The sequence below is a fragment of the Aquila chrysaetos genome, chromosome 4 (genome assembly GCF_900496995.4).
Source record: "Aquila chrysaetos chrysaetos chromosome 4, bAquChr1.4, whole genome shotgun sequence".
Taxonomy (NCBI): Eukaryota; Metazoa; Chordata; class Aves; order Accipitriformes; family Accipitridae; genus Aquila; species Aquila chrysaetos.
Genome location: NC_044007.1, coordinates 44,108,093 through 44,126,648, shown reverse-complemented (window position 1 = coordinate 44,126,648; position 18,556 = coordinate 44,108,093). Strand labels below are relative to the sequence as shown.

At 36.0% G+C, this 18,556-nt stretch overlaps 1 protein-coding gene across 6 annotated transcripts in view; it reads right to left on the bottom strand.

Moving 5' to 3' along the window:
* Positions 1 to 18,556, bottom strand: part of RB1CC1 (RB1 inducible coiled-coil 1) — an 81,439-nt gene that overhangs the window by 46,413 nt on the left and 16,470 nt on the right. For 5 of the 6 annotated variants that reach the window (XM_030011133.2, XM_030011136.2, XM_030011131.2 and 2 more), the window contains 4 exons: positions 16,089 to 16,215; positions 15,657 to 15,827; positions 4,198 to 4,400; positions 2,633 to 3,068 (listed from right to left, as the gene is read on the bottom strand). In XM_030011133.2, the coding sequence (XP_029866993.1) occupies positions 2,633 to 3,068; positions 4,198 to 4,400; positions 15,657 to 15,827; positions 16,089 to 16,215 (937 nt within the window). Of the gene's footprint in view, positions 1 to 2,632; positions 3,069 to 4,197; positions 4,401 to 9,567; positions 9,623 to 15,656; positions 15,828 to 16,088; positions 16,216 to 18,556 lie in introns of those variants that run through there. The other variant, XM_030011139.2, reaches the window with a different exon arrangement.

Genomic DNA, 18,556 nt, shown 5'->3' with positions numbered 1-18,556 from the left:
ATCTTCGAGAACCAGTAATAAAAATAGTCTGTGGGATTAAACCAGATTGTTTTTATATGATCATCTTCATTGCCATCCTATTCAGGATTACTTGCCTGTGGCATCCTGAATTACTCCACTGCAAAACCCAGAACAGTTTCCTAACAGACAAAATACTAAAGAACAATATGGTGGTTTTTTTTATTTTTACCTTCATAAACTAATTGTGTTTTATCTCTTTTTACCAAGAATGTCTATTCCTCTCATTCCACCCTGTAATTTATTTCTTCCATCCATTCTGTTTAACCCCTCTTTGACCTAATTGCATCTGTAGCACTCAGCTCTACTTTCACTGTAGATGATATTGCTCTCCTCACCTTTAAAAGCCTCTTCCTTTTCTAGCCTTTTATTTAAGTGGCTATGACAGCACTTAACAGAAATATCTGGTTAGCTCCTACTTACCCGCTGCTTTTACTATAACCTAGGTTTCTGCAGTTAGAAGCATTGTTTTTTAGAAACACCTAGAGGCTAGAAGAACCAGATACCTAGCAGCACTCTGTGCAACACACCAGTTCTGCCAAGCCTACCAGTATCAAAAACATAAAGCTCATACTCTGATACATTACACTTTCATGAAAATCTTACCTGAATTCAGAGTTTCAAAGAAGAATTGCAATCACAAACCATTTGTATGGTTCATATTTCCAAGAAGGAAAGGGCATGGGGAGAATGCAGGAAAAACAACAAAAAAAAAAAATTAGTGCCATTTTATTCTAGCTTGCTATGTTAAAGTGTCATCCCAAGTAAATACTGAAAGAACAATTGTGTTGCAAGATATTTACTTAGTATTTTCTTTTCAACTACAGGACAACTCTGTTTTCAAACATTCCAAAATCAATGGTAGGCAAAGATTCAATCCTTTGTCTGTGCCGCTATTGAAATAGATTAAATTAACGTTTTCCTAATGAAAACTAGGAACTAGCACATTACTTCAAAGCTTTGGGGTTTTTGTGAACCAAAATAGATCAAAATTTATCAATCACAGTTGTTCTGGTGGCGGCCAGAATAGTCCGACTAAAGCATTTTCCCTACCTGCCAATTCTGCTTATGCCAAGGAAAAAAAAAAGAAACTTCATTTTTGCAAGAGCAATCACATTTTTTCCCTACAAAAATCAGCTTAAGATACAAAACAATTACAATAGTTGAAACAAAGGATTTCTGACTAGTCTTAGATAAGGCAAGGACAGAAAAGCTCACAAGTACAAGACAGCCTCTCTAAAACACATGATATATGTCAGATAAGACTACAAGCTGATCAAAAAAGGTACAAGAAGTATTTAACTAAAGTGGTTATTTCTTTCATTTTTGTAACTTCAGTATCACTACAATTTATTTGGAAGCAACTGTTTAATGTCTGTCTCTTAAAATACTGATTTTTAAGACACATTACATTTGCGCCCTGTTAATATTATGTAGAAAGTGAATTTATTCTCTTGCAACCGAACTACTGGGTCTTATTACTGTTGTTTTAAACTAGTAGAAAGCACCTTGAAGCATTACTGAACAAACAGGACAGAAGATTGTCTCAAACTTCAGCAATCAGCAAGTCTTTCACACACAAAATTGAATACTGTTTTTGCTAAAGAAAAAAAAACTTGTAAAGTCCAATCTTTCTCTTAGCCTTTTTTGTACTACTAAAGTTTAGACAGCTCAAAATCTTAAGCAGCCCTTAATATTAAGCCCAATCCTCCAACTACTTTTAAGACAGAATCGAAAAATCCATGTACAGAACTGACTGCCTCAATGTTCCCTACAAGAGATGGGGTTTAGACATAACTGAGTCTTCCAATCCTACCTTATGGAGGAAATAAAGTGTCAAAGACAATAGAAATTGTTTTCTTTGTTCAAGGTATATTGAGTTGTAACAGTATAAAGTTACACATATGCAAAAAAGGCTAGACAATGTAAGAAATACAAGTTACAGTGAAAGCAAACAAGGAAGGAAATATCTAAGGAAATCTCTAGGCAAAAGGATTTTAAAAGGCTATAATGCTCACTGGTTAAAATAATCATTTGGAAAGTAAAGATAGTGAGCAATTTTTTATTCTACCAGCAGCAGAAATACAAACTGGCATGTTGGGCTCTTCTGAGCACATCTGTATCAGTTAGTAAGGAATGCATAAATATATTATGTAAATTTATCACAATTAACCACATGAATTGTCCTATATTTTAATAAAGGCTTCAATATTTTTAACACAAAGAACATTAACTTTGGTCCAGGAAAATCTTTACTTTCATTATAAGCATAATTTCTGTGAAAAAGGCAAAGAAAGAATAGCAGTAAAGTCACTTTGGTTACACGTACAAGAAGCTACTGGCTTTCCAACAGGAATTGCTCTTTGAGAAACCAGCAAGATAACAAGCATTAATTGTGAAACTATACATTTTCCTTAAGGTCAAATTCCTAACACTCAAGAACTCTTAAAATACTTCCTACACCCTCACCCTCCCCTAGTCTCTGCTTTGCTCTCCATTCAGAAAGTTATCTGAGAAACAAGTTACAAAGTCACTTCAAAAGCACCAGCATCTGGAAAATAAAAAGCACTATTCAATGCAATATACTTTGATTTTTAAAAACTTGTTAACTTACCCTGCTCATAGAATCAAAACATTTTCTGACCAGCGACTCAACATCATTAGGTCTATCTTGAACATTTATCCAGTCTAATAAAGACACATTGAAGGAAGGCTGATCATCATCTTTCAATTCTACTGCTGTTTCAATGTCCTGGACAGTAGCATTTTGACCAGTTTCCTTATCATCTTTTACATTTTCAGGACCTGTGCCTTCCAAAGCTGAATGTTCAACTGACTTGCAAAATGAGGCTAACATTGATTTATTATTCATTTTAGATATATCAGAATAAAGCACCAATTCAGCAGATTTCCCATCCTCAGTTTCTTCGCTTTCTGCCCCTCCATGCTCAGCTGAAGAATCCAGTCTTCCTAAACACTCTCTGTAACTATGTCTCGTTAGGCACTCCAGCAGTGGTATCTTGGCCATGATAGAAACAGCAGAACCCAAGCTTTTTTAAAAAGGGTGAAAAGAAAAAACCATCAGTAGCTAGAAACCAATACCAATATGACATAAAAACTTAAGATACAAACCACCCATAATATAAAGTATTATTTATTTCAGAATTGAAGCAGATTCCAAAACGAATTTGGTAACTACCCTTTCAAAATACTGCGTTCAATATCAACATCATGGAAGGACTGCTAAAAAAGTTACAATTTTTGCTTTCTTCCCCTGCTGAATATGAACTCTTCTAAACTTCCAAGTAAGCTTGTGTTTATAATGCAGTGAAAAAAAGGACAGTTTGATGAACTGACATGCCATTTTCTTTTTTTTTTTTTTTTTCTTAAACACACAACTGGGACTTTTATATTCCAATCTGGGATACCAGTGCTTATTAGCAAAGATTGAGTGTTCTCTGGCTGACTACTTTTGCAGAGTTTGAATAGTTTCTATATGTTTGGTAAAAGGTATGAAGTTCAAGTTTTGTTGTTTTTTTTTTTAATAAAGGTAAAACATATTTATGCTTTATTTCTTTAAGTAGCCAACATCCACTTACATTCTATTAGGCAAAGTACTCAGAGAAATACCATAATACTATAACATCCAGAAGGATGTCAAATATTTTCCTTGGAGTAACATCCAGAGTTTGCGGGATACAAGTATACACACACATACGTACACACACCCCCCCCAAAGGTATACATATGCACCCAAAATTTGTGTTATGACTTCATACTTTCAACACAGATCATCATTCTTAACATCTGCTCAAGTGTATTAAAAAGCAATTAATTCAAAAGTGCAGATATGTATTTAAAAATGTTCATTAATGTCTGAATTTATTATCTAGCTATTTCTAGTGCACATTTGGAAGGACTCCAGCTCTTAAACAGCTGTTCATTAACAAGCATATCTTCCACCTAATTCAATACAGGTTTCTGTGTGCTGATGAATACAAGGAAAAAAAGTCAGTTAAAAAAACAACTAGCGTAGAACAGAAAGAATGTTCTCCGTGACACAATCAAACAAATACATGCTTGATTAATTAGAACTGGCACCAAACATAGAACACTCAAAAAAATAAGTTTAAAATATACAACTTTGGCGGTTGAGGCTGAATTTAATGGCAAACCTACTGTGTAAGTTTCAACTTGATATCATCTATGGACTGCAAATAGCTTGAATATACATTTTCAAACTTGAAAAGTAGCTTTTGGTAAGAGTATGTACAATCTTCCAAGTTGGCCATTATGGCAGCCCAGCCTTGATGCTGAAGATGTTCATCATGTACAAGACCTTCACAAAAGGAGCAAAGTTTCTTGGCAACCTCATACATTTCCTACAAAAAAAAAAAAATTCCAACAAAATCCAAATCACTTCAGGTTATTATTGTAGTAACTGTATAAAACATTAAAGTGAGACATTTAGAAAACATTAGACATTTACAAAAAAAAGTGTTAATTTTACATAGCTAGAAGGTTGTACACCTTAAAACTTCATTAAAAATAACAAAACTTCCTTTATTCTAAATAAAAAATTTAATTAGATGACAAAAAAAATGTATAGACTATTTACTGAGAAATATCTTCAAAACAGGCAGGTGAAAGTTGCAGTTGCAAAAAACCCCTTATAATATTAATTAAATGCTGCTAATAGAAAATATTCAGTGCACACATACATGAATAATAATGCTTGTACTAATCTGATAGGAGCTGGCAAACAAGGTCCATTAAGGAGGAGAGTATTGATGAGCCAAGCAGAAGCTCAGAACAAGACAATGAACTGCAGGATCAGTCAGCAGAAGCACAGGTGCATCAGGTGCAAGAAGAGATGCATGAGGAAAACAGCAAGGCAGATAATTAATTGAAGTCTTCCACTGATTAATAAACCAGATGCAACATGATGAGAAGCAGTGCAGAGTGTCCACAAAACTCTAAAACACACCCTGAAACATTGTATATGCAAACAAACGTGGAAGCTTTTCTGTTAAAGAACTAGATGACACAAAGGCATTTTGCTGCCTTAAGGTAAGAATTTAATTACCACCCAACCTGACAGAGTGAAGAGACCTACACATGGCAAGTACCATATCTTACTAAAAGTGCGTTAACAGCAATGCCTATTATATTCAATTCCAAACTTTTAAAATAGTTACTCTTCCTACTAGTTAAGTTTACCAATTTAAGAAAACAGCCTGTTCCCCTCAAAAGGCCTGCTACTTAAACACCAGTACAAGGAAGTAAAACAAAAGTCATACAATAAATCCTTCAGCTCAATACTTTATCAATAACATACTACACAGAAAATATTCTCCTGAGCATACTTGTATGTTGGGTTCTAATATCTACCTATCCTCCAAGAAAGAAAATCTTACTACTTTTTGCAGGTTAAGCATACTGTTAAACTAGGACTGAACACATAACTGTCCTCTGCTATAGTACTTGTGAGAAAACCATGCATGGAAAAACAAGTTATGCAAATACAGTGAGAAAGCAGTGTTAAAAACCCAACACATCAGTATATTTCAGAATGCATTTGCTGCTGAACACATGGTTAGCAGCACATATGCATACACAAAAAAATTTAGAGCCCAACAACACTTATCTTCTAGAAATAAACCACAAAAATGCAGAGCATTTCATCCAAACATTTCAGAATTAATATTGACAAAACCTGAAAGTTATGAACACCCTCCTCTTTAAAAAAAAAAAAAAAAGTCCAAGCCTTGTCTCAAGCAGCATGACAAAATTCCACTGTCCTTCAAATCACTGGTAGCTAAGCTATCAGCAGATGAACAATGAATATACAAACATTATGCAACTCCAAGGAAATCAAAAGCTATTACAAATTTCTATCACTTTGTAGTAAAGATGGTATTTGTCTTCTTGTTTTCCGAACTTTGGTCACTTTCTGTGCAAATGAGAGTAAGGATTTCCAGTTTGAAAAGAACAGTTATTTTATGTGCTGCATGAGCTCTCACTTCCAAAGTCAAAATCACCCAATAACACAACTGGGACAGCATCCAGATAGCGCCAAAATCTGCAAGTCATTTTCTTCAGACTATTTCCAGTTTGTGCATACAATTTAAATTCACATAAGCTGACTAATGCAATATTGACAACTTGATCAATTTTTTATTATATTCTTAAATTCACTTTGTATACAAGTTATTCAAAGGCAAATTCCACAGCATATAAAAAAGCAGAACTACTGCTTCTTAAATGATCATATTAAGAACACAAAGAACAGGCTGTTTTACCCGAAGGTATACTAAAAAAACACATCAAAAATATTAGGCTGAAAAGGTAAGTGAATGTCCCCACTCTGTTCTAATGTATTTCCTGGGAATGTACACAAGCATTTTACTTTCAACTCACAAACACTATTCTCCTCCCAAAGTCAACCTCCCTCCAACCAACTGGCAATAATTCCAGAAGTGAGAGCATATGCAGAACAACACATTAGTTTGAAGACTAAAACAATATAAGCCATCTACAAAATCAAAACTGATCATAAAGTCTTTTAATGCAGTTCCTTCAAGTGAGTATCACAATTTACCAGGGAAAATAAAGACTGGACTTCTCCCACCTCCAAAAAAAAAAAAAAAATATTTATTTAAAAGCTCTGGGTAGAGGCTTTTGTTAGTTCTATCTTCCCTTGGACAAACTCACTTAGCATACCACAGCTCTAATGTGCAATAAAGAAATGTATATACTAGGCTTAATCTGACCAGATTTTCTGCCCTGAGACATACTCTTAATTAGTGGCCAATGTTTGCTTTTTTAGCTGGATCTATTTATTGTGTTTACAATGGAAGGAAAAAGTTACAAGTTGGAGTTGTCCTATGAAGCTTTATTATATGTTATTCTTGATGCTCCACTGAGAACCTAAGCATTGTCAATTTAAGATTTTAGTTTTAACAAGGTTGCTTCCTCAGCAAAACACTTTCAAAATGGGGCTGAAGCACCTCTCCTATGAAGACAGGCTGAGAGAGTTGGGGTTGTTCAGCCTGGAGAAGACAAGGCTCCAGGAAGACCTTACAGCAGCCTTCCAGTACCTAAAGGGGCCTACAAGAAAGCTGGAGAGGACTTTTTACAAGTGCATGTAGTGATAGGACAAGGGGTAAGGGCTTTAAACTGAAAGAGGGGAGATTTAGCTTAGACATAAGGAGGAAGTTCTTCACTGTGAGGGTGGTGAGGCACTGGAACAGGTTGCCCAGAGAGGTTGTGGATGCCCCATCCTTGGAAGTGTTCAAGTACAGGTTGGACGAGGCTTTAAGCAACTTGGTCTAGCGGAAGATGTCCCTGCCCATGGCAGGGGGGGGGTGGAATGAGATGACCTTTAAGGTCCCTTCCAACCCAAACCATTCTATGATTCTATGAAACACAAAGCAGAAGTCACAAGTTACCAAATTTTAGGGGGGGGGGGGGGGGGGGGGGGGCGGGAATTACAGTTGAGATCACTTGTTACACTACTGATGACCAGCACTGACACTCTATATCTAGGAGTCTAACCTGTGGCAATTTACCCAAATTTAACCAAATCAGAAGCTTGTCCCAGCAGTCTGACTCCTAAAAAAGTGAGAGTAAACAAGAGTATTTCCCAGAGTGGCAAATTAACATTTCTTTATTTTTTAGAAACCATGTAACAGAAGGGCATTCTAATAAGTGTCAGGATCTGTCATGAGACATGCCCAAAGGAACTGCTATATAAAAACACCCCAGTGCTGTCTAAGTATTCAACCAGATATTCATTATCAGATGACCTGCAGCTCCTTGTTGTATACACAGGAGATGCAGACATTAAAACAAAATATCCCCTTATGAAAGCAATCATAAATACAATAAGGAGAGACAAAAGATTTTTCCTGAACTATTTAGAGCTCAAACTGAATTAACATTGAGCTCAAAATTCATTAGCCTGAAAACACAGCTAAGTTTCTTTCAAATAACATGTTTTCAAAGTTACCTGTAAGCTAATACACTACAAGTCAAATTGTACAACTAAACAGAGACATGACTGTTTAAGGGCACATATGCAAGATGTTACAACAGCATTCCATATTATCATCCTCCCAAAGTTATTTTTACATGTGTATCCCAAGCGTCAAAGAAATTCTCTCTGGGTGGTGGGGGGCAAGCAGTAGAATTCTTGTCTGCATGGATGAACTTGAATACAATTAAGAGTCCGCAGGAAAACAGTACTGCTTTTGATGCTGGTTCCTTAGGTGGTATCATGAAATAAGCTCATTACATTCAAATAGTAAAGAATATTACTCTGAATTCAAGGGGGTCCAAGTAGATGGTTCTAACAAAGTTCAAACCACATACAGTAACTGTTTGTCTACCTAATCAGAACTGTTTCAGTCTTAGACGATACTAAACAGATACCAGTGCAGGGAACAAGAACATTATGTTAAACCATTTTTTATTGTTGCATGGAAGGGTCAAGAATAACACGCTGTTTCAGTCAATTCTACAACCCTGCTTTCAAAATGTGAGGGTGTGCAGCAAGAAAATGAAGTGGTGAAACTTCTTGCTTCCTTTGGAGTATCTACATAGCTTAAATGTAGTTAAGAAATTAAAAACTACACAGATATATCTTTCTTATCATTCCATCACCACTGAAATACATCTTCAAGTGATTTGGCTTGTGCTTCCTACCATCTCCACAGACGTTTCTGGGAAGACCTCCTCAGGCTACTTTAGAAGGTTCAAGACCGATCTATTTCATATAACCAGTATGTCTGTATGCAGAAAACAATTAAGCACCTCTCTGCTAAATGAATAAAGTCTAAAACCTGAATTATGTCAGGCATATAAATAAAGGCCTGCAATCCAACATATGTTCTAACACTTCTCTGTAAAGTTGCCAGCTCCAGCACAGAAAATGAAGCCTGCCTAACAACAGGCTTGCTTTTGTCATTGATTTTTCACAGATCCACTCAAGGGTAATTGGCAGACACCCAACGGTTCACAGCACACAAAAATTAACTTGCAGTTGCCTTGTAGAGCTATGTCCATCTTAATCAGCCATACCAGCATACCTAGAACACTGACAGCTTCACCATACCACTGGAATGTGGACCTCAAGAATCACCACTACCAGTACAATATTAGACAAACCCAGGCTAATCTCAACTTGCTGTTATGTTGAAGAGTAAAAAAGGCATCTTCACTTCCTAATTTGTCAAGAAATTCACAGGCCCACCAGAAAGATTTTTATCTTTGGCTGGGTGCTTTAACTGAATGTTTACTTGAATTATTTCCCTTGATCATCGTAACTTAAATTTAGGTGATTCTTCTGATTATAATTACTTCTGTTTAGTATGTTTCAATCAAAATCAGCAGAAGTAATAAAGTACATTTCATCTAAAATGGAAATTAACTGGTAAAGTGTTTCCCATCAATTTCAAGACTTTGTCTTTGCATCCTACTGTCGTAATTCTGCTCATCTGAATGAAAAAAATCCAGGGAAGGTCTCCCTTAAGTGGGCTTTGGACTTACCTCTAAAGAAAAAAAGTTCTCAGGAAATGCAGGGTTCTTTCCATTCTCTACAACCCTGTGGTAAAAGGAAACAAGTCATCAAAGTCCTCTATTGCCATGTGTCTGAAATCTTGTAAAAAGGACTCCTTATAGGTTTCAGTCACCCTGAAAAATCAACCTCAGGCCAACAAAAAAGATCCTTGAAATTACACACGCCCATACACTGTAACAGCAGATAAACGCTTCCACAAAAGGTAACCGTTATCTTGCTTACCAAAATTAGTAACCAAGACCGTTATCTCCAACTCATATACCTCCAGCTAAAACTTAGTAAAGATACCAGATTAACCACTTCAAGATTTCAGCTTTTAAAGCCTGTAATTAGAACAGTTAACTTCACTGAGGGAGACTGATATTTCATGGCAATTTCTCTCTTTTCATTAAGACAACTGATTATTCCATTCTCCTTTAATATTGGTCATTTTTGGTGAATGCGTCCTTTGGACACTTGTCCACACAGTTCATGACTTATTACATATGCAGAAATGTTATTTCATCAGCATAATACAGAATAATTTATTCTGTAAGTCATAGCTTAATAACTTTCTTCAGTACTGTTTTCACTAGCTCTTCACTCTGGCATTAAAAGCAGGCTTGGAGAAGTGACAGAATTTACCACCAAAAAAAAAATACTGAGAAGCTGACATAAACCACCACAGCCAGGGAATCAAACCATGGTACAAGGTAAGTGATAACTTCTACTAGCTTGATTCCAAGCCACCCAAGTCTTTTTCTCCTGGTGAATTTTCTAAAAGCTTGATCTAGCAGTTCTAGTTACAAAGGCCAACCCAAACAAATGCTGTATCTTTTAGTATATCATAGGGTAGATCTTTTAGTATACCTTAGGGTAAACTAAAACTTACTCCATTTTAACCCCACCCAGCTCAATTACTTTAAAAGATTACAAGATTGATCACTAAATCCAAGTTACAAAGAAGTCTGGACTTCTGTCGAGGAGCTAGAAGCGTGTCCGCCTATTAGACTAATAAATCAGCCAAAAAGAATGAATAGCATTAATTTAGCTACACAATTGTTACAAATATTACAATGACTTAAAGAACATTAAAATTTTAAAGTAACTCCTTCCAGAGGGTGTCAAAAACAGCTTTCTAGAAGCGAAAGAGCATTTCTCTAAACAGTAGATACGCAGCTTTCAGGAAGCATGACTCTACTTCTTGGCTTAAGCATTATGAAGCGTTTGGAACTAAACCAAGAATGATCTAGGTACTATGACTACAGCCATGGTTTTAGGCAACCAAATGAAATGACCGCACATTTTCTCATCCTCGTTCCCACTTCTCAAAGAAAAACTGACTGGAATTGACAGTTTGATGATGCTAGCAGCAGTATCACATGAAATGTGAAACCCACTAACAGAAAGTCCAAGTTTCCAATATCCTTCCTCTGGGACAAATAACATGGCAACTTCAGCTAGATCACTAAATAAATAAATAAACCTTTCCTAAAGGCTAAGCTACCAGAAATTATTTCAATCAGTAGTGTTAAAAGACCACAAGATTAGACAAGATTCATACAACGTAGTTTATTGCACAATGCACTGTGCCGGGAACAGCTTGTCTTCTCCTAAGCTGCTGTGTACGTAACTTTTTGCAAACACTGTGGACCTTATCATCCACATACTGTAGCTCAAGGACGAAACTGCTGAACTGGAAGAGAGGTGGGAAACCAGGCTAGTTGTAAAAACGCAAGCTGTAACCCTTTAGGCACAGATATCAAAGGTAAGTTTTTAGTCAAAGGCAAACTAGTATACTGAGACAAAATGAAAACAGGCTTAGCAAGTTGCTTTAACTGAGATTCAAAAGCCAGACAGTAAAAGCAACAAACACTGACCAAAAAGGATCTGATAAAAGTTTATAAAACAAATACATTGTGCCATATATGACAAAACCTATGGCAAGATTTTCAGTTTAATTGGTAAAGGAACAAGTTAAGGTAACAGACATAGCTTCTTTAAAGCTACCTAATTTTTATACTGTGGATTCTACATAATGAGATCTCAGGTAATCAACAGGAACTTAAGAAAATCTGTATAGATGTTAAAATCATGAAAGCAAAAAGAAAGAAAGATGGAGGTATCTTGATATGATAATCACAGTACCATGGAAAACCAAACAGGAAGTAGTAAGTTTCCTACAGCAATGATTTTTGGTTAGGAGGTATTAAAATCTAAAAAATGCTACATATAAGTTAATGAAATCAGTTTCAATTGGATAAAAAAAAAAGTACAACGCTGTTTTTACATATACCTATACCCTATACATATACGGACAAATGGCTAGAAAAATGCCAGGGCCTCCACTGTGAACTAAAAGATTACTTTTGTTTATCCCTGAATAGTAACTAAGGATATCTGAAAATTATGGCAAAAAAAATGCAGAAAGCAAAAGCAGAATTGAAATCAATAATGGTCAGCTTTAGACAGGCAAAAAAACAACGGAGAGGAAATAAAAGCATGGATTAATAAAAGTACCTGTTAAAGGAGAATCTAGAACTACTTGTTATTGTGAAAAACGTTAAAGGCCATATACAAAGTATGCATCAGAAAGTGCATCAGAAATATCTGTCCACCTTTCTCCACAAGGTTCAAAATAAGGTAAGGTAAAAAAAAACACCTTTCATACAGTTGTACATCACAGTTGCAAAGTAGTATACAGTTAAGTCACAGATGCCAAAAAATTTTATTAAATTCAACACTTTTCAGGCAGGCTTAAAATGAGGGACAAGCAAGATAGAAATAAAAGTCTTCACACCCTGAAATATTCATAATCTTCCACACACTGAATTTGCCTATTACTAAAGTAGACATAGGGCATGAGGTATAAGAGATAACCAAGAGCTCTTGCACAGTAACTCAGCAGCCATCTTCTAAACAACTTTTACCATTTCATATACTGTTTACAACTTCGTATCAAGTCTGATTTTAAAATCATACTGCATATCCTCTCAGCAGAAGAGATACCAAATTAAATAGTAACTGGTAGCTATCAAATATTCTCCCCTACTTTTATATAGTTATACATCACTGTTTCTTATTTTTGACAAGAATAGGTAAGGCTTTCTATCATGAGCAATGATTTAGACTGTAACTTTTATTTTCCTAATACAAAACATTTTTATCCTATATTAGTATGTGTATTAGTAGTAAATATTAATTAAATTTAATTAATTAAATTACCCTAAATAATTACAACAGGCAAAAACTCTCCATCAAGTACTGTCACTCTGCCTTTATGGTAAAGCAGGTTACTGTCTCTCTAAAATCAATAAAAAGACAAAGCTTGGATCATTAAGGCAGATTTTTCATGCCCATTTTGCAGGAAGTCTCCCGTACAGTACTCTCAGTGTGGCTTTGGATGCATCAGTCTCACAACTACAGAGGTTTAGAGCCTTTCTAGCTCTCCCCAGATCTTAATCAATTTTAAGAAGGATTAATATCCCGTGTTCCCTCTTCCTCCCAGCCAAGAGACTTATGGTGAACCTTGAAGAAGATTAATGTTCTAACCACATTCCCTCAGTCCTCCCTCAGTTTCTTCTGAATCACTGCTCAATATGCTTCAAGCAGGCATCATGAAAAACTGCTTTAGTACAATACTGCAATACTCCTTTATACAGTTTTCACACCTTGGTACATCTAAAGTCACGATAGCCTATTTACTAATCTCCCACCATACATGATGGTGTTGTCATTCCCCCGACCTCCCAAAGAAGTACCCAATGCATTTTCACAGCCTAACACAGAGCCTATGGTTTTGAAAGATTTAAAATCTTGGATAAAATTAACTGTGGGTGTAAAGGTGTATCAGATTTAAGAATATTACCACCTATTTAATCTTCAAATAAATTTCTAGGTTTTTCACAAAAGATTCTACTATCATTGTAGCCCTTTTACAAGGAGGAAAGAACTGGAAGAAGAGGGGAACAGAATAATCTTTTTCAAGGTAAATCTGCAGGCTAAAAATAAAAGCCCCATTCTACCTGGATCCATGTTTAAAGACCTTTAAATACTAAATTCCTCCCCCCATCCCATAATAATATTAAGTGCCATCAAGTATGGAAAGATTAATTTTCTTCTTGCAAATCAGCTCAGGATCACACTCTCTACATAAACTTTTCAGTCACTAGCTAAATATTATAGCTCCAGTTGGCCAATAAAAGCTGTACTCCATGCAGAGACTTTTAAGAGTATTTCAGAAATATGGGCTTCCCTTACAGAAGACTTGCCACCAGAACAAGCCAGTAAAGGTCTAAATAATTAATTTAAAAGCAGAAACACTGCAACAATCTTGCTTGCTCTGCATAGTAATACATCCTTCAGAATCAAGGCGGAAGAGAATATAGCACTAATAATTCTTTTCAAGTCTAAGTAGGAGTAATTTTTATAAAATTCCTGGAATATAAAAAGCTTACTCCAGAGGAATTAAATCTGGTCTATCAGTGTATACTAACTTCACCAGACTAAAACAAAAATTGAGAATCTTCAAGAGCACAAAATCAGAGATGGGATGAAGAAAGATGATAAAATATCAATGAGAAATGTGAGACTAGGTACCACCACCTTTTGCTTCCATTACCCTAAGTAAAGCACAAACACAAAGACCATAGTAATTACTACAGCCCCCTTTCATATCAAATCAATTTTAAACGTTTAACAGGTATCAGTCTTGCTGACTTTTATAATATCCTCTTAACACCTCACAAAAAACGGTTTTAAAGCACTTTCAGTTTCAGCTGCTAAAACCAGAATCCTCACACTCTTCGAGGCACATAGATGAAATCCTCCCACTTCTAGCTGACTTCGCATTGATATCCATTCTTCTCTGTATGACAGTCATATGATTCACAGATCCCTAATAACTCAAGGTCCTATTTACTAAGTCAGCAGTAACTGTCAACAGGTGGTGGAGAAAGGAAGAGAGCCTACTGGACTCAATCCTTGCCTTAAATCAGAAAGTATGTCAAGGTCAGATTATTCAGGCTAACTTTCCTCCTCCTGACAGGTCAGGAGACTGAGGGGGAAAACAAAAAACCCTGTGCTATATATGCAAGACTTAGTACTTTTCTATGAATTCAGCTGTATAGTATTAAAAACTAGCCACTAAAAGTGCTAAATATTCTTTTGGACTACATTAAAGTCTTCACTGAAACTAAGAAACTTTACTACCAAGACAACATGCTGAAAACATATTACTATTCGTTTTGTGCTAAGTGCTACACATAACCATTCCCCCACTACCAGCTGCCAGAAGTTTAAATAATAATCTTTGGAGACATGAAAAATATTTAATGCATTGAAGTATAAAATTTGAAAAGGAAAACGAGGGCAGTATTTCCTAACATTAAGAAAAGCAATCAGTCCAGCTACTGAAGGCATTGTGTCACTCTCTTCAAGCTGTTCCTACTGCATGCACACTTGATATCTTACTGACCATGTTGCAGGGAGCTAGTTCCCCCTATCAAAATAATACAGGTGTAATCAAATTGGAATTCTGACAAAGTTTGCATTCTATGCAAGTAAAAGCCAGCACTCAAGAATGAAAGACCTGAATTTTAGGAGAAGAAAGCTTAGTTTTATTAATTCCTCACCAATTGTTTAGATATATAAGATGAAAACAGAAGCTTAGCAATGTGCTTTTAGAAATTACACTGCTAATTTTCTACTTGGGTTAACAACGTTTCCACAGTAACTTTTCTGTTTTCAGGTTGAGGCAGACTGAAAACACTGAAAATAAGGCAGAGTATTAAGGCATGGGTCCAAAGCAACCAGACTGCTTTTATTTTGCAAATGCTGTAAACATATGCATCCATAAAGCTGTATTACAATACGCTTTTGAAAGAAGCTTTGAACATGCTGAAGAAGCATGCACATTTCAATTCTTACCTTGAAACTTTGAGACAAAGGCTCTGAAGAATACATCATCACTAATATGCCATTCTTACTGTCTTGAACAAACTATTTCACAATTTATATCAAGCAAATAACAAAAAGGTTATTTCCCTTTGGTGTGCAAGTACAGTAAGAATTTACTTACCACAGCAAGTTGTGTCCGTGATGCTACCGTATGAAACACTGCAGGCATCATGAGAGATTCTTCTACTTTCAATTCCATCTCATTCTCTGCTGAAAACGTGGTTTTGGGGATAGCTGGTGGACGTTCACACAAGATCATTTCTTTGTTGAATAAAAAAATTGGATTGGTATCCTACACTCAAAAAGAAAATGAAACCAAACACTGAGTAAAGGCAACATACTGTTCAATTACCAATTATTTCATCATGCAGGTAACATGTCAAGAACATGTTAAAATCTACATGTATAAGCTAATATATAACCATCTGTTTCTCAAAGCAAAGAAATCCAGCAAACAGTACATTACAGAAAAATACTTATAAATCCCTTAGTAAAAAATCTTTTTCTTCCCCTATAAATGACAGTTTAGGCAAAGAATGCAATATGCACTTACTGTTCCAGCACTGTAACTACACACTCTTCTGTCTGGTGCCATGCACTCTCCTCCATTGACAACCAGTACTTGGTGCTGAATGGCAATCTTATACTTTGTTTGAATTGCATGTTTCAGATCAGCCACACTGGAAAAAAATGGGAAGAGAAGATGACTCTTATCAGCATACTGGTGTCTCTAATTTTACATATTCCTGTAATAGAGACAGGTGACTTGTCTGTGTCAAAGCAGAACTTTTTTTAAAGAATTATTACTTCTTATTCTGCACAATGACATATTTGTAAGTTCTGTAAGTGCTGTAATGTGTTGCATTCTGGATATCCAGCTTTTAGCTGATAGCTTATTAGAAGGCAGCCTCTGCATTACTGGGAAGTCATCAGCAATCTTTTTCCAAGAAGATCTGATAGCACGTTGAAATTCTGGATTAAGTCATATCAGGCATTTAGGATAATAACTGCAAAAGTCATATTATGTTCTTTGAATATATACTTTATGAACAAACAGCTGACTGAAACCCTAGAAGACAAGAATATTAGCACTTCATTATGCATAATGTAAGCACAATTTCACCTAATCAACTCTGATTTACTGTACATGAAGTGCAGTACAGCACTTAACAATAACAGAAAATTAAACAATCCATATATATATGTAACAAATTCATATAAACATTACGGACACTTTTAATGCAGAAAGTAGATCAATAAACCATCCTTGTTTTCATTCACCATCCTTGTACATTTAATTCTGGGTGATGACATCTTCACATTACCACTTATTTTAGACAGTTCTAGACTCTGTCTTGAAGACACAGGCAAAGAGGAAACTAAACAAGAATTTACTAATATGATACAGTAACTGATCCAAACTATAACACACTGGAGTAGTACCTGTGCAAAGGTATTAAAAAGCTTCAGAGTACCCAGTGAATAATCAACAAGCATCAATGGTTTTGATATAACTGGCAGGAAACATAACAATGTTACTGGCTATATGGTACTTGAAAAATAAAGATCAGTTATCTAAAATAACCATGATTCAATACGACGTCATGAATTCACTACAAATATCTCATGAGCACAAGCTTATACTCACTAGCTGCGTTAGAGAAAGCATTCACCTACCATATCCATGGTCTTTGGGAAGATAGCTTGGCCTATCCAGGTACAAGGAGACAGGCAAAGAACCCAAGAAAGTTAGTCTTGCTAAAAAGAGCAAGTCTAGATATACAGATAAGAAGTTAAACTGTTCAACTGAAGAGTCTTGGATTTTGTGCGGTTCAGCTGTTGGAAAGCTTCTTTCTCAAAGAACTATCCAACTGAGCAAAACATCGGCCCATGCCAGACTATTAGGTGCCTGGTCTGGCAGCTCAGATGCTGTACCTCACTCACCATGATTTGGGAGCAGAATGTCTCAATGTACCAGACAGCATACAGGGGTACTGACACATCTGCAAATGACCTGGTAGATCCAGAATGGCTGAGATGGAACGCTATTACAGGCTCAATGATACCCTGAGTGTCAGTAGGCTTTGCAGAAAAGCATACAAAAACAACCAGTGTAGACAGGGCCCTTCAACCCCAAACAAGTTTCAAAATCCAAATTCACTTGTTGAGTCATGAAAATTACAAACAGGAATTCAGGAGAAAGGAAACAATGGATTTGAGCACAAAATCCATGGTAGAAGTCTTTCAAGCACAATTACTTGCAGCTCATTCATCACTGATAGAATATAAAGACAGAAGGTAGGTAAGCTTGGCTCTTACTAGCTCCAAGGTGTATGGGCTATCATGATATTATATACGATTTACTTATTAGATCAGAGTCCCACACGAGAACAAAGAAAAAGGATACAATACATCCAGTATATCTAGACCGCTCTAAAAGTATCTTTACATTCGCAAGATGCTTTTAACGTACAGTGAAAAAATACAAGTAGCAAATTTGTTGGGACTTAACTACGATTCTGTAACACTGCTCATGTTTCAGGCAGTTGGGCATTCAGAAGTTCATGTTTTACATATAAAATGCTGTAAAACATTTTGGAGCCTTACAACATAGAACAGAACCAACCAGTCCCATCCTGGACACGAGACAAAAACCTATATGCCAGTTCTTTAACATCCAGTCTAAAAATATTACAGAGCGCATATTTTCTTCAAGATGAGTATATACTGACAGGAAAAAGAGCAATCTGCAGAGTTTCTTCTATGATGCCAGTCAGTAAAACATAAACCTTTTACACAGGAATCCTAAATAAAAACGCCATCCAATAAAAGGTCACAGAAGATCAGAAGTCATTCTGACAGTTTTTCCAAAAAAACACCAAATATAACACCAGACTCAGCTAAGAGCAGGTCATCCTCTGTCACTGCCCCAGAAAGTAGATAACCTCGCCACTCTTTCATGGGACCTCACACACACACAATCACCTGCAAGCCATTGAAAACGCTAATCAAAAAAAAACC